At 42.5% G+C, this 13,935-nt stretch overlaps 1 protein-coding gene across 1 annotated transcript in view; it reads left to right on the top strand.

Annotated features, from left to right (window-relative positions):
• The first annotated feature begins 2,602 nt into the window (after positions 1-2,602).
• The window catches only part of ABCG1 (ATP binding cassette subfamily G member 1), a 75,425-nt gene continuing 64,092 nt past the window's right edge, over positions 2,603-13,935 (top strand). Inside the window, exons 1-2 of the mRNA XM_054975030.1 lie at positions 2,603-2,662; positions 9,884-10,127. Of these exons, the coding sequence (XP_054831005.1) occupies positions 2,621-2,662; positions 9,884-10,127 (286 nt within the window). The 5' untranslated portion in view covers positions 2,603-2,620. The remainder of the gene's footprint in view (positions 2,663-9,883; positions 10,128-13,935) is intronic.

Here is a 13,935-nt window from a genome sequence, read left to right as displayed (position 1 = left end):
GCTACTGTTTGCATCTACTCTGCCCTCCCCTCTCCACCTATATATCTGACCAGTTTCTTCTTGCCCTCCATGCATCTGATGAAGAGAACTGAGAGTCTCGAAAGCTTACACTACAATAAAGTTGGTTAGTCTTAAAGGTGCTACTGGACTCTTTTTGATTTTGCTACTACAGACTAACATGGCTAACTCCTCTGCATCTATGATTACAGGGAGAACTAGTATAAGGAAAATGCTGGGAACCAAGATGGATTCACTTAGCTGGAATCAGTCAGGTGTCCAGTGCGTGGGAGCCATTTTTTACTTGATTGTCCCCTAAAAACAAACTTGATCATATGCTGAAACAATTAGATTATGTTGTACAAGGAAATATGTAAAGTACATTGGAGTACTATTCATGAAGAGATGATGATACCTGAGGGGAACTGGGGCATAGTGCTGTGTCTCAAGGTGGAGTAATTGGACAAAAACAGTAGAAAATAAATGCTTTCTCCCATTATGTTTTCATGCATAATTAAAACTTTTATATCATTGTTTTGTATGGCTGAGTCTACTTGATTTGAATGCTGTAGCAATGGAACAGTTTGCATGATGCAACTTTCTTCTAAAAAGATAAAATGCCAATTTTAATATAATTTTAACAAACTCAGGGAGTTTGTTCAGTATTTTCAGCATTTGGCATTTGGCAAATTGGAAAATCTTTACAGGGCCATGCTGTGCCTCTTCCATGCGCATGTTTCATGTCAACCTTTTTCAACTGTACAATATGCATGCAAGTAACCTTTCTCCCCAAAGGGGACCCAAAGCGGCTTACATACTTTCCCTCATTTTATTCTCACAACAACCCTGTGAGGTAAATTAGGCTGAGAGTGCACGGCAGACTCAAGGTCACTCAGCTTCCACGGGTCTCCCAGATCCTAGTCCAACACTCCCCCAAGGCGTCTGTGCTTCCTTCTTTCTACCAATTTCATACTGTGTTGGACAAATCAGACCCTCCACATCCACATTTTTCCGGATGGCCAAGTCTGCAGTGTCTTTCATGTTCTTTCACAGTCTCCCACAGGAAAAGTGTTTTTGCCATATATCAAAGGAATCACTGATCAGATGGGAAAGCTTATGAAAAAGCACAACTTTCAAGCAATATTCAGACCCACCAGAAAAATACAACACATGCTACGATCAGCAAAAGACAGTAGAGACCCCCTCACCTCTGCAGGAGTATACCGCATACCCTGCAGCTGTGGACAAGTTTACATCGGGACCACACAGCGTAGCATCCAGACAAGAATAAAAGAACATGAAAGACACTGCAGACTTGGCCATCCGGAAAAATCAGCAGTGGCTGAACATAGCCTAACTCAAACAGGACACAGTATCCTATTCCAGGACACTAAAATACTGGACAACACTTCCAACTACTTCGTCAAATTGCACAGGGAAGCCATTGAAATTCATAAGCATAAAGCACAATTTCAACAGGAAATAAGAGACCTTAAGAATGAATAGAGCATGGTTTCCAGTTCTGAAAAACACCAGGCTAACAAAACACCCTATACTCGACAATAGCCCTGCAGAGAAGATTAGCACATCAAGCACCAATCCATATGCAAAAGAACCTCCTCAGGATACAGTGAAGCCTCCCGCCATTAGCATTCCACACCCTGGGAAACTCTCACAGGATGACTCAGCTCAACCCCACCCCTCCTGAGTAGATACAAATGACCTACATCTTTTCCACACTGTGACACTGAGAGATCTCTGTCTTTTGGTGCAAAACCTCTGAGGATGCCAGTCACAGCTGCTGGCGAAACATCAGGAAGTACAATGCCAAGACCATGGCTATACAGCCCGGAAAATCCACAACAACCAACGTAACTATGAATAGTCTTGGAGAAAAAAAGTTGCAAACAGCATGACTAAAATACACAAATACAATAAAAGATCAACAAATTGATCTCCACGTGAAAGTAAACAAAGCTTAATTTGAGACGGGATTATTTACCAACACTGAAATACAGAAACTAATTTCAGTGACATTGCCAATCCTTGGCGGGTCACACGGTAATGATACAGATAATGTGCATCCGCACATGTACACATTATTGGCCGCTCAGAACCCGAAACAACTACTGGGAGTAGAGGGCCACAGAGCTGGACTCTCGGGCAGTTTGTGAATGGCGGCACACCTGGTGTTTAAAAGGGACACAGCGCTTTCTGCTGCGCACACATCAGCCTCCCCCACCCCCGAACCCTTTGCTTGCCAGCGCCCCCCGCCGCCTTCGCCTTTCCGCGACGCTCTTCTGGCCAAGGCGGACGCTGCCGAGGACCGGAGGAAAACAAGAGCACGTTTACTTGCAAGAATTAGGCCCCGCCCCTCCTGCTCCTCAGCCAATGGAGGCTGAGGGAGAGGCGTGGGAGAGCCAGTGGGACGCAGCGGCAGAGCAGCCTGTCTAAACGAGCCGCCGGCGCTCGGAACGGCCCCGCCTCCTTTTGGAGGACCTGCTTCTGGTGCGCCTTGACCGGCTACTGTCAAGGTTCTGCGGCTGCTCCCGGACGCCCCCCGCCGCGCCTCTCCTAACCGCGCTCCACTTTTCTCCTCTCCCGAGAGCAGCGTGCGGGGCACATGGCATGTCTGATGGCAGCTTTCTCAGGGGGCGCCGCGCTGGTAAGCGGACCTTCTTTTTTCCGTAGTGCGAATCGATCGCATCCAGCGCGCCGGAGTCCGGGCGCGCGCGGCTAAACTGCCCTGACCGTGATACTATCCTGCCTTGGGTAGATTTTCTGGTTGGAATGACTCGGGGAGAGGGAGTGAGAGATAGAAGGACGGGGGTGGGATTGGGGGGTAGGAGAGAAGGAGGGCGCCTCTTTTTGGAAGTGGCACATCCCTCCATAGAGCTTTGAAGAACCATCATTGCCGTCGGGTTCTTTGAAACCGGTCGCTGTTCTGTCTTGTGTTAAAAACCCAAACGGGGGCAGAGAGACGCCCACTTGCAGGTGCAACTCGGTCCTCCTGCAGTTGCCTTGCTCTCCGCCTCGCCGGCCCTCAGGAAAGTGCTCAAAAGAGAAAGAGGCAACGCCGACGAGGAGGTCAAAGCGACGGGTTAAGTCATTACCGCGAGAGGGAAGGGATGTTTCTGCAAAAGTGACCTAGAGCCGCGCAGAGCGGAACCGGTGGCTGCCTCTTTATTCCGGGCATCGCTGCGATGGGCCAGCCTCCTCTTTAATGTGTATGTGTGTATGTGTGTCTTCTCAATGAATGAGAAGGCAGAAGATACCGTTATATTTTACATTAATTAAAAAAAAGTTCGGCTCATCAGTGTTGTGGTAAGGAAATATCTGTTGCCGTTTGTTCGCTGTCTTGCATCGTGAATGGCTGTGACTTTTAATAATAACTGACATATGTTTTAAAGCCTACTAATCCCCCTCCCCCCAATTATATCTTTTCCCCATAGTTCCGTTAACAAATGATCTCTTCTGGGTTTTGAAATGCTCCGAAGTTGTAGCTTATTGTGCCATGTTTGGGGATTTTGCCAGGAAAGGGTGGGTAGAAATGCAGGGTTTGCTTTGTTTTTGTTTTTAGATTTTGGTTTTTGTCATTTACATCATCCTGGATTTGAAGTCAGCTGCACATAGCAGGGTTTGACCGAAAGTTACCTCTGCCTTGAGCTCATGGAGAAGATGGGGGAGGAGGGAATTAGATGGTTTTCCGAGCATGCTCAGTCTCTCACAACTGCATCCTATGATTTGAAAACAGATTTACTAGGCACAGCTAACCTTTCCAGCTCATTATATAATGGATTTGGTATAAACCTGGTAGAAGCATGTGCTTTTTTAAAAAAGAAGTTTTGGGGTTGAAGAGCACAGGTATTTTACAATAGATGTTACACTGATCATTTTTACTGTTTTGAAAGGCAGTGTGTTTATTGTTCAGCCTGCTGTTGTGTATCATAAAGCAATTAAAATTCTGAAAAGTGAAACTGGACTGAAAACCCCATTAGAAACTGGACACAGCTATACAGTGGAGGCGATAGGTTGCATAAACTGAAATTTAGAATGTATGTTTACTGCAGCATCAGTTCAGATGCATTACTTTAAAAGGTATTGTAAATGTTCACTATTATAAAATATTAAGTGTGCTGGTTGATTCAGAGAGAGCTGAACTGCTGAAGAAAGAATAATTGATTTTCTGTGTTTCTCCTGGCATCTCAAAAAATAAACCTCTTGACCTGATGACCTTTTGAATTATTTTGGGATAAGATCAACTATTCTGAACAGCGAATGTGGTTTGGTTACTATCTCCGAACTCAGTACAGTCAAGGAGTCTTTATTTGCCATGTGATGGTGGGGGAGAAGTCTGCCCCCAGGAAAAAGTCTGTAGACTCGCTGAATGCCTAAGTAATGACAGAATCCCATTTTTCATCTTCTGGTGTTCTAATGAACTGATTGTCTAGGTTAGTTTAACATTTTGGCCAACTTCTTGGATCCTACCCCCCCCCCCCCCAACTACCCAATGTCTGACAAAATCTAAACAAAAGTGAGTTCGGAAGATACATTCGCCCAAGTTGAGATCACATTATATTTTTAGAAGTAATTGTAAATAACCCTGTAAATTAAGAATGCATAAACTCAATACATTGATACGTAACCTTAAGTGTTCAAAAACTATGGCTCCCAATCTTTGAACTATCCCACAAAACAGTCCCCTTTAAAAGTAAATGGTTGCTTGGAAAATTGGACATTCATGTCTTCTGGAAGAACCTTTGCAAGAAATGATCAGGGGTGTTTTGTGAGGGTTTGGGGGGGGGGCGGGCTTGAAAATTTAATCCACATTACTCTATTCAAGTTAAATTATTATTTAGTTACATTACTATCAAGTTACGTCATTGTCAAAATGCTGAAGCGGCTGATATGTCAAATTGAATATCTAACCAGCATGATGGACATGAACGTACAGCCTGATTTGGCAACATGAACTGATCTACAGTTCCTAGGCTCTGAACACTGGGATGGATCCAACCAGCTTTTCTGCTGATGAAAAGGGGAGGGGAGAGTCTCCTTTGACCACTAAGCAGGCTGTGCTGGGGATCATGGACCCTACATGGATAAAGCGTGTGTACAATGGGGAAGGAGGAGGAAAATTAGGTGATGAGTGAAAAAGCTGGATGGATTCAACCCATAGTTTATTACATTTAAAAATAGTCAATAATTTTCTTAAACATGAACATATATGAAGCTACCATGTCACATCAGTCTGCTGATCCACATGGTACTATCTGTTCTGACTTGCAGTTGCTCTCCAAGGGAGGTCTTTCCAAGCAGTGCTCCGGGGGACCCTTTTAACTGAAGATGCAAGGGTTTTAAACCCAGGATCTTCTGTATGTTGTCTGCCACTAGGCTCTGACCCACATATTTTATTTATTTATTTACCTCATTGATAGTCCGCCTTGCTCACTAAGACTCGAGGCAGATTACATGGTGTAAGTCAGTACAATCAATATCACGACAATTCAGTACATATGTAATAGGTATATACATGCAATTTGCAAGATTTAAAGAGAAAGAAAGAATGAAAGACAGGTTTAAAGGTTTAACAGTGTTGAATCAGAGCATAGGCAAATTCCATGACTGATATATTAAATAACATAGGAATTACCCAGTAAGATCATATTTATAGCAATAATGTTTCATTAGCATTAATCCCACATTAAAGTTCCAGTGCCTGGGGAGGGGAATTAAAATGACACTTCCTCCTGTGGTAAAATAAAGGCAACAGTAATAAAAAGAAACCAACACTTTCTCATCCTCATCTTTTACTGTTGCCAAAATCTGCCATCAAACAAAATACGACCCCGAGTAACAATAAATCACACAATTCCTGTATTACTGCAAATAAAATACTCAGTACTGTTCTCTGCAAGATATGCGGTACATCCACCCACAACCTCAATATTAATCACAGTGTAAGAAGTCCAGTACAATTAAAGTTACACTGCTACAATCATAAATATTCAGAACAGTGCAAAATAGCTGGTATACCCGAAATATGTGGTCCAGAGGCAAGCAAAGTCTCTTCTAAGAGATCGGTTCAAAGTTCTCACATGCAGAAATTCTTCAGGTAAAATCATCCACTATAAATTATGTTGATGTTTATACTTTTCGGGTTCTTCAAGCCAAAGGAGATGACATGAAAGTCTCCAAAGCTAGTCCTCTGGTCCCCCAAGGCGGAAGGATATTTCAAGGTGGCAGTAGTCCCGAGAGGATGCTAGCTTAAGTTATTCTTGTTTCAGCTTTCCTTTCTCAAGGAGATTGCACATATCTCATAATTCCTTTGCCTATATTACACAAGCACAGCAATAAATACAAACAGAATAAAACTTTCCCAAAGTTCAGACTTCCTATATTTTATCTCTCTCTAAAGCATATCATAAAATTATCCCATACAGAGTGTCCCATCCTACGTACCAGTACATACTCATTCAATGTCATGCAGGGAGTTCCCTCCATTCTTCGTTCTATGAATGAGAAGTACTCAATGTATGAAAACTGGCTAATTAATAAAGGGGACGCCCTAGCAAGGCATCAAAATGCAATTCCTTATTTAACAGTACATTCCTTTTTATAAATATAACTAGAATAATCTATCATTTGATTCAAGCCTCCTGGGGCCACTGTACTGAGTAGATATGTCCAAATGGTCTCCCTTCTTAGTAATTCACAATGTGGGTCCTGGACATCAGTACGTCTCAAGATATGTAAAACAGAGAATCTAAACTGTGTGGCATCATCATGGAACTCCACAAAGTGCTGCACCAGGAGTGCCTCCATCACCCTATTTCTGATATGTGAGATGTGCTCTTGTATACATACCTTAATTGACCAATGTGTGCTATTTTGGTAAAACAAAAGGACACGAACACTCAATAATGTACACCACATTAGTAGTACTACAGGTTGAGAACTGTCTCAGTTGTATGTCCCTGCCTGTGGTGACTCTAAACACCTTCCCATCAGCTAACAACTCGCACACATCTGCCTCATCAGCCATTGCCCTACTTTGCACAGAGTTTGTTTCCCTGTTTGCACATTACTTTTGACCAGAAATGCTTCATAGATATGGCATGGGCATGGCGTAAAAGTGAAGTATTAACTATTGACAATATTAAATTTTCAACAGTAGAGATGAATTGTAGAAATGTCCTAGTGAGAACAAGGAGGTTGCAGGGTCTAGTATTGGAGCCCCATTGAAAAGTGTTCAGGACAGACTATGATGAGAGACAAGCCATGGGCCAGGGAAGAGTTCTGAATTCTTCATCTGTATGCCACCTTTTCTTATCAAATCAGCTCTCCACCTTCTGTTTCTATGTGATATACAGTACAATGTTATGTGGAGTTACTCTAGTCTATGCCCATTGATTTCAATGGCCTTAGATTACAGTTACTCTAATGCCTAAAATGTCCATAACCCTTTAAAGTTTAGCCCTGTGATTCATCTTGAATATTACCCTTAACAGAGAATTAGATTCCTAGCAGGAATGTGTTTCAGTAATTATACAGAAGTGCCCCAGAACCTAAAAAGCCAAATATGACTCCTGGGCCCTATATGTGATGTAGCAATTGGATACAACAACATTTATGCCAGCGGGATGTATCACTGACAGAGAACCACAGACTTTATTATATAATATTTTTAGTAGTCTTATGGTAGAATTCTGTCATTCTTGCACAATGGGATGCCAGTATAACTATGGCAGAGTTTATCTGGCAGTGTTCCCTTAGAAACCAAGAATACTGGCTTATGTAACTGACAGGATTCACAATATTATTGGCCTTGATGGATTTCAGGGCAGAAAAGTAAATAGCAATGGTTTGCTGTGCGGAGGATCTCAAAACTCAGTGGATCTACTGAAAGCAATGTTGCTATTGTAAAGATGTGTCTGACATTGCACAGATGAAGAATGACTGGTGAGGGACTTTGGGGTCTGAACTGGAAGTGTCATATTCTGGCACTAGAACAGTGTATTGATAGCTAGCTTAGTTAGCTACTATGGCCTCTTTGTGTTCAGGCCTCTGAATTCTCTTCAGAGGCAAAGCAAAAGGAGTATGTAATATCAGCCTTTATGATTGGCAGACAGTTTGAACTCTCTGGATTGGTCATGCCTGCTTTAAATAAATGGTGGGGGGAAGCTAGCCTTCTGCCTTTGTCTGTTAAACTTCAGGTTTTGACAGCAACCAACTTCAGCCCCTCACCCTTGGAACGCCCACTTCAGATCTATATACAATATGGTTACTGAAACTCTTGAGCTGGCCCTGATACTAGGCTTAGATACCAAGCAGAGAGAGAGAGAGAGAGAGAGAGAGAAAATCTAGAATAAATGGATCTTACTCCGAAACAATTGTGTTTAAGACTGTAATGCAATAAGAAAAAATCATAGAAATATATTCAACAGTTTCCTATGATGGTGAAATAATCACATAATTCCATTCTGACTACTATGAAGGAAAGTAGCTTTTTAAAAAACATTCAACTGTGTTGAAAATGTTTGTATTTGTGGTCTAAATAATAATTCAGATTTAAAACAAAAATCTCTGGAGTCGTAAGAAAAAGGATGAATTCTGTGCAGTTGACAAGGATGTACCTTCAGATGCATGGCTGAAGTTGTTTACTGAAAGAGGTTTTTTGGTTTCTTTTATCCAGTCCTCTCAATATGCTAAGAATTAGCCCTAATAGAAGGTTGCCAAATCTGTGTTGGGAAATCCATAGAGATTTGGGGGTGGAGCCCGGGGAAAGTGGGGTTTGGGGAGGGGAGGGACCTCAGCAGGTTGTAATGCTATACAGTCCACCTTCCAAAGTAGCCATTTTTGCTATAGTCTGGAGATCAGTTGTAATTCTCGGAAATATCAATGGACCACCTGAAGGCTGGCAACCCTACCCTAATTCTACATTGAAGCATTAATTATATACTTCCAGAGTTAAGCATATAACATGGTCATGGATATTGTTGCCATGTTAAGGAAAACTATGTTGTGTGAACTAGCCCTCAGCATGCACTTTTTCAAGGAAACAAGTGATTAATGTAATAGTTCTGTAATTGCCATAGATAAATATTCAGGCTGGAGGAATTCTTTATGTATAAACAGCCATGTCTTTTTCTAAAGAACTTAAGAAGGCATTGTATCAATAGAACTTGCTGTAGAGATTTGTATTCTCTCTCTCTCTCTCTCTCTCTCTCTCTCTCTCTCTCTCTCTCTCTCTCTCTCTCTCTCTCTCTCTGTGTGTGTGTGTGTGTGTGTGTGTGTGTGTGTGTGTGTGTGTGTGTGTATGTGTCCCTCTGTAAGGTTCAGCCAAGTAACTCTCAATGATTTCACTGCGTGAGTCCAGGAACTGCATGAGTTAAAGCAATTTTATTGATAAGCTATTAGTGTCATTCCCTATTACATTCCTTGCCAGGAATGGCGTTTCACTACAGGCACATAACATATATAGGATTCTAAGCACAGCTTAATCCCCCCAAGTCCCCACCCCTTTCACGAAACAGCTTGCTAAGTTCAATAGATGAGCAGCAGGACAAAGCAGAGATGATGTGTTAGACACTCCCAAGGCCATGAGGCCCAGCTACTCAGGTGAAAAAGAAACAGCAAAGATAACAGCAGGCTTTCACATTCCAGGCAGAGAACAGCTTCAGCTTCTAGCAGAGTCAAACAGAATCAGACAGTACACAGGCCTTGCAGAGTACAAGCAATATATAGAACCTTGCAGAGTATGACAGGAGACATCCTGAGTGACACCCTCACACCTTAAAAAGTAGCGCACTGGAGCAAATGTTTAATGAATGTGTTTTCCAGGAAAAAATTGCAGATATATTTGTGTTTCCCCTTTGTATTCCAGAATGCCAGCAATCCTTCATCTGCTATGCCTGAGCCAAAGTCGGTATGTGTTTCGGTAGATGAAGTGGTCTCCAATGGCACAGATGCGCAAGATGTCCATTTGCTAAATTGTCACTTAAAAAAGCTGGACAATGCTTTGACGGAAGCCCATCGCTTCTCCTACCTGCCCAGGAGACCAGCGGTGAACATTGAGTTTAAGGAACTCTCTTACTCTATCCAGGAAGGACCATGGTGGAGAAGGAAGGGTAAGAAAATAAAAACTATACACATGAATATTGAGGGAAGTGTTCCTTGTATTCTGACATAGTTCTGAGTCGAAGCATAGACACTACTTGGTAATGAAGGCAGAGAAAACAGGAACACATAAAATAAAACAAAAGTGAGCCATTTCTGTTGTAAAATGTAAATTATTATTTGGCTGCAACATCTGCTTTATGGATTCACACTTTGTTCTTTGGCACTATATATATTTTTGGAGTAAAGAAAGAACTTGGGGACTATTACTGATAAAAGAAGAGTTAAAAAAAACAAGGACTATGCCCCTTTTCTTGTCTGGGGCACTGTCTATATGGTCTTGCCCCAAATTAGTTACAATTCCTGAACCAATATGGCGCAGCCAAAGAATAAGGGTACGGTCCAGCTCTGAATGGTTACACTAAATGGAGATCTTAATATATTCATTTACTACAGTTTTTTTTAAAGTGTGCTCCAAGTGGAAGAAACAAAGTAAAGGAAATTACACAGCCTGTGATCTTTATATAACTTGGAAGAACTTTATGGACAAAATTAAAATAGATATTCCTTCCAAGCAAGTGCTTGCAGGAGGAAAAGGAACGGTTATTACCAAGCATCTCTGGAAAAGTTCCACAAGTAGAGTTTACTTATATTGGTAGATCTTACATTTGCAGCCTATTGCTAAGGGTTTCGCGGAGGGCAGCGGCGCGGCAAGAACTACCCCAGACACAAAACGTGGAGGAAAATGGCCAAACTTTATTGACAAAACAGCAAACAGGAGCATTGGCAGTCATGAGGATCGGATCCCACAAAGCATCGGCTGACCCGCCTGCCAGCCGATGACCCCTCCCCCCCTCAGACCCGTGCTGAGGGGGAGCCTCCAGGAGTGGCATTCAGCGGGGAGATCATCTGGGTGTACACCCCTGCATGATCCCCCCCTGCCACCTGGGAGTGAGTCCGCCCTGACAGCCCCCGAGCTGGGCATGCACCTCCGTCCTCACTCCCAAGATCCCATAAGGGGATCCCCTTCCTGGGAACTAGGGTGAGCCCTGATCCCCGAAAAGAGATCCGATCCAATGACCACCGCCAAACAGTCTTAATAAACCAACAGCAGCAAAACCATAACAAAAGGGGGGCGCGGCGGGTGGGATGTCGCTGCTGAGCCCGAATGCAGGGGCGAGGGGTCGGTGGCCGGTATTTATGCCGTTCTGCCGAACCTGAGGGAAGACTGCTTCCCCCAGGTCCGGCAGAGGCCCCGCCCCTGCAGCGGGCCGGGCGGCCCCCTGGTTGGCCGCCCAGCATTTGAATTTACTGGCTGCTGGCCGGCCCGAGGCATGCTGGGCCAGCCAGCCGGGCAACAGCTGCGCCAGCCCTCCTCTTCCCCCCGCGGCAGCAAACTACACGCCCGGTAAGTCGGGCGTTTGCTCATATTGGGTTCCTTTGGGGCAACAATTGCTGGAGATTTACAATGTATTTGCTTTATATATATATTAGAACACGTACTGTCAAAGAGGCACTCCTACAGGCCTGCATGGCTGCCCCTCCTCAGATCACAGAGTGGGAGATCCTGAAGTCCAAGATGCTTCTACCAATCCTCAGTAGTGTCTGCCTGCTTCGGTCTCTTTCAGAACTTAAGATGGAAATGTGCTTCTGCCCCTTCTCGTCAGCTGGGAGGGAGAACCATCTCCTCCATGCAAGTTGCTTATTCAGAGCCACCTTCTAAGGTCCATTAAAATGATATCTACAATCTGTAAGAATACCATTCTTCTGTCATAGGCCCAGAACAGGCATGCCACTTTAGGCTAAGCCCATAAGACAGACCAATTCATAGTAATCAGACCTCAAGTTCACAACCATGTGTAATTAGGGTGCTACTTAGAAAGAGGTCAACTCAAGAAGCTGAAAAAAATCAGACTAAACTATGGATATTTGACAGTAACAGCTAATCATATAACCTAGCTGAGAATGCTTGTTTTGCTAAGGGAAAAATTCATAAAATTATTTATTATTTATATCCTGCCTTTCTTGATAATGGGGACCGAGAGTGGCTTATATCATTCCCTTCTCCTCCATTTTATCCTCACAACAACCCTGTGAGAAGTAATGTTGTAAGTGTAAGCAGGTGCACTGGGGAAGTCGGGGGGCAGGGGGTTGGACTAGATGACCCTAGAGATCCCTTCCAATTCTATGATGAGGCCTATCTATACCATTTTAGAAATAAAATATATATTTATTCATTACCGATTATGTTTGACAATATGGCCTGCATTAAAAGTTTTGCTTGGACAAGGCAAAATATTGCTCTGAAGCCTGACAACCTATAGAAATGTTGCCTTTATCTATGAAGATTTTTGTAATTTATAACTGTAGTGCTTTCCATATGATATTGGTACCATTTAATAATAATAAAATAGTAATTGCAAATATTTGTTAGAAGCAGTGTATAGATTGTACTACTTGTCATTTACCAACACCAAATAGAAAATATTGACAGTAAGAATGATAAACATCTGACAGACACTGTTCTGGATTACTACCACAGGAGAATTTACTGTTGAAATTATATTTTCTTCTTGTAACCTGTGTTCTCTGTGGAAGGAAAAGAGGACGTATGTGAGATTCCCAGCAGCAAGGGCTTCCGCAGTGAAAATTACCCTAGGGGGGAAAATATAACTCTTGAGGCTGGTGTCACATGTTCTAATGAAGTAATTACATTTCCATATGGGATTGTCTCCTGCTGTATGAACTGGCATGGCTGTGTGGTTTTGATTGCATGGTTTATACATCTCAAGTCATACTTTTTTACATGTCCTGCCTGTTTTAAATGTGCATGCCAATACTGAAAATTCAAAATCAATCCCTATTCTCTGGATGGAAAGATACAGGAAATCACGATAATTTGCTTGGAAGACGATTGATTTCCTCTCTTTCCATACATGGCTAATTAACTTCGCCACTTTCAAAACTAAGTATAAATTATCATGTAACATTCAGTGCTAGAGCTTTGAATTTCAGTAGATGGAGAGGAAAAAGAATGACCGTGCACACCATTCTGCTATAAGAATAAATGAAGCAAATAAACATGATTTCCATTTATTCATGTCCCATGCTTGATAAAAGTGGATAGGAATGTGCAGTCCTCATGGTCAGTCTTGTACTTCCAAAAAATGATTTTCTAAAAATGGGCCAATTTTTAGAAAATTGTCCTCCGGCATGACCTGTTGCTGGAAATGATGTCATTTTCTGGCAGGATGGGTGCGCGTGCACACTCTGTGTATGCATAGGGATAAGTACCCCTCACTTCCACCCCATCTCCCATTTTCCCCTGTAGGGGACCTGGCAATCCTGACTTCTTTTTTCTTTGCTCTGTTTTCTTATAAGCAAAGGTTACAATAACATTCAGCTGTGGCAAGACAGTACATCGTGCCGTCTTGACAACAGCATTTACAGATCATACTTACCAAAGGCAAACTTGCACATATGCCTAAGCGGTAACACTAAAAAAAAATGAAGAGAACATTTCCATGTGTTGGTACTTTTTGCACAATACAGGACCATAGTTATATAAACTGTATGGGTGGCAAGACTCTTCCCCTTCCCTAGTCAAAATAATGTAAGAAAGACCATCTATATTTTATTATAAACTATTCCCATTTACTTCAGTATTATTATTCCAGAATATGTAGGCACCTTTATATGAATGAATGCAGAGAGGACGCTATCAAATTTGGCCACAGTCTTAATGCCTGGTGGCATCTTATCATAATATGCACATACATAATTGGTAAGCTGGTTATCTTTATCATCTTGTTAATAGTG

This window comes from Eublepharis macularius, chromosome 3, assembly GCF_028583425.1.
Source record: "Eublepharis macularius isolate TG4126 chromosome 3, MPM_Emac_v1.0, whole genome shotgun sequence".
Classification (NCBI taxonomy): domain Eukaryota; kingdom Metazoa; phylum Chordata; class Lepidosauria; order Squamata; family Eublepharidae; genus Eublepharis; species Eublepharis macularius.
Note: the sequence above shows the minus strand (reverse complement) of the source record. Positions and strands in the feature narration are given on the sequence as shown.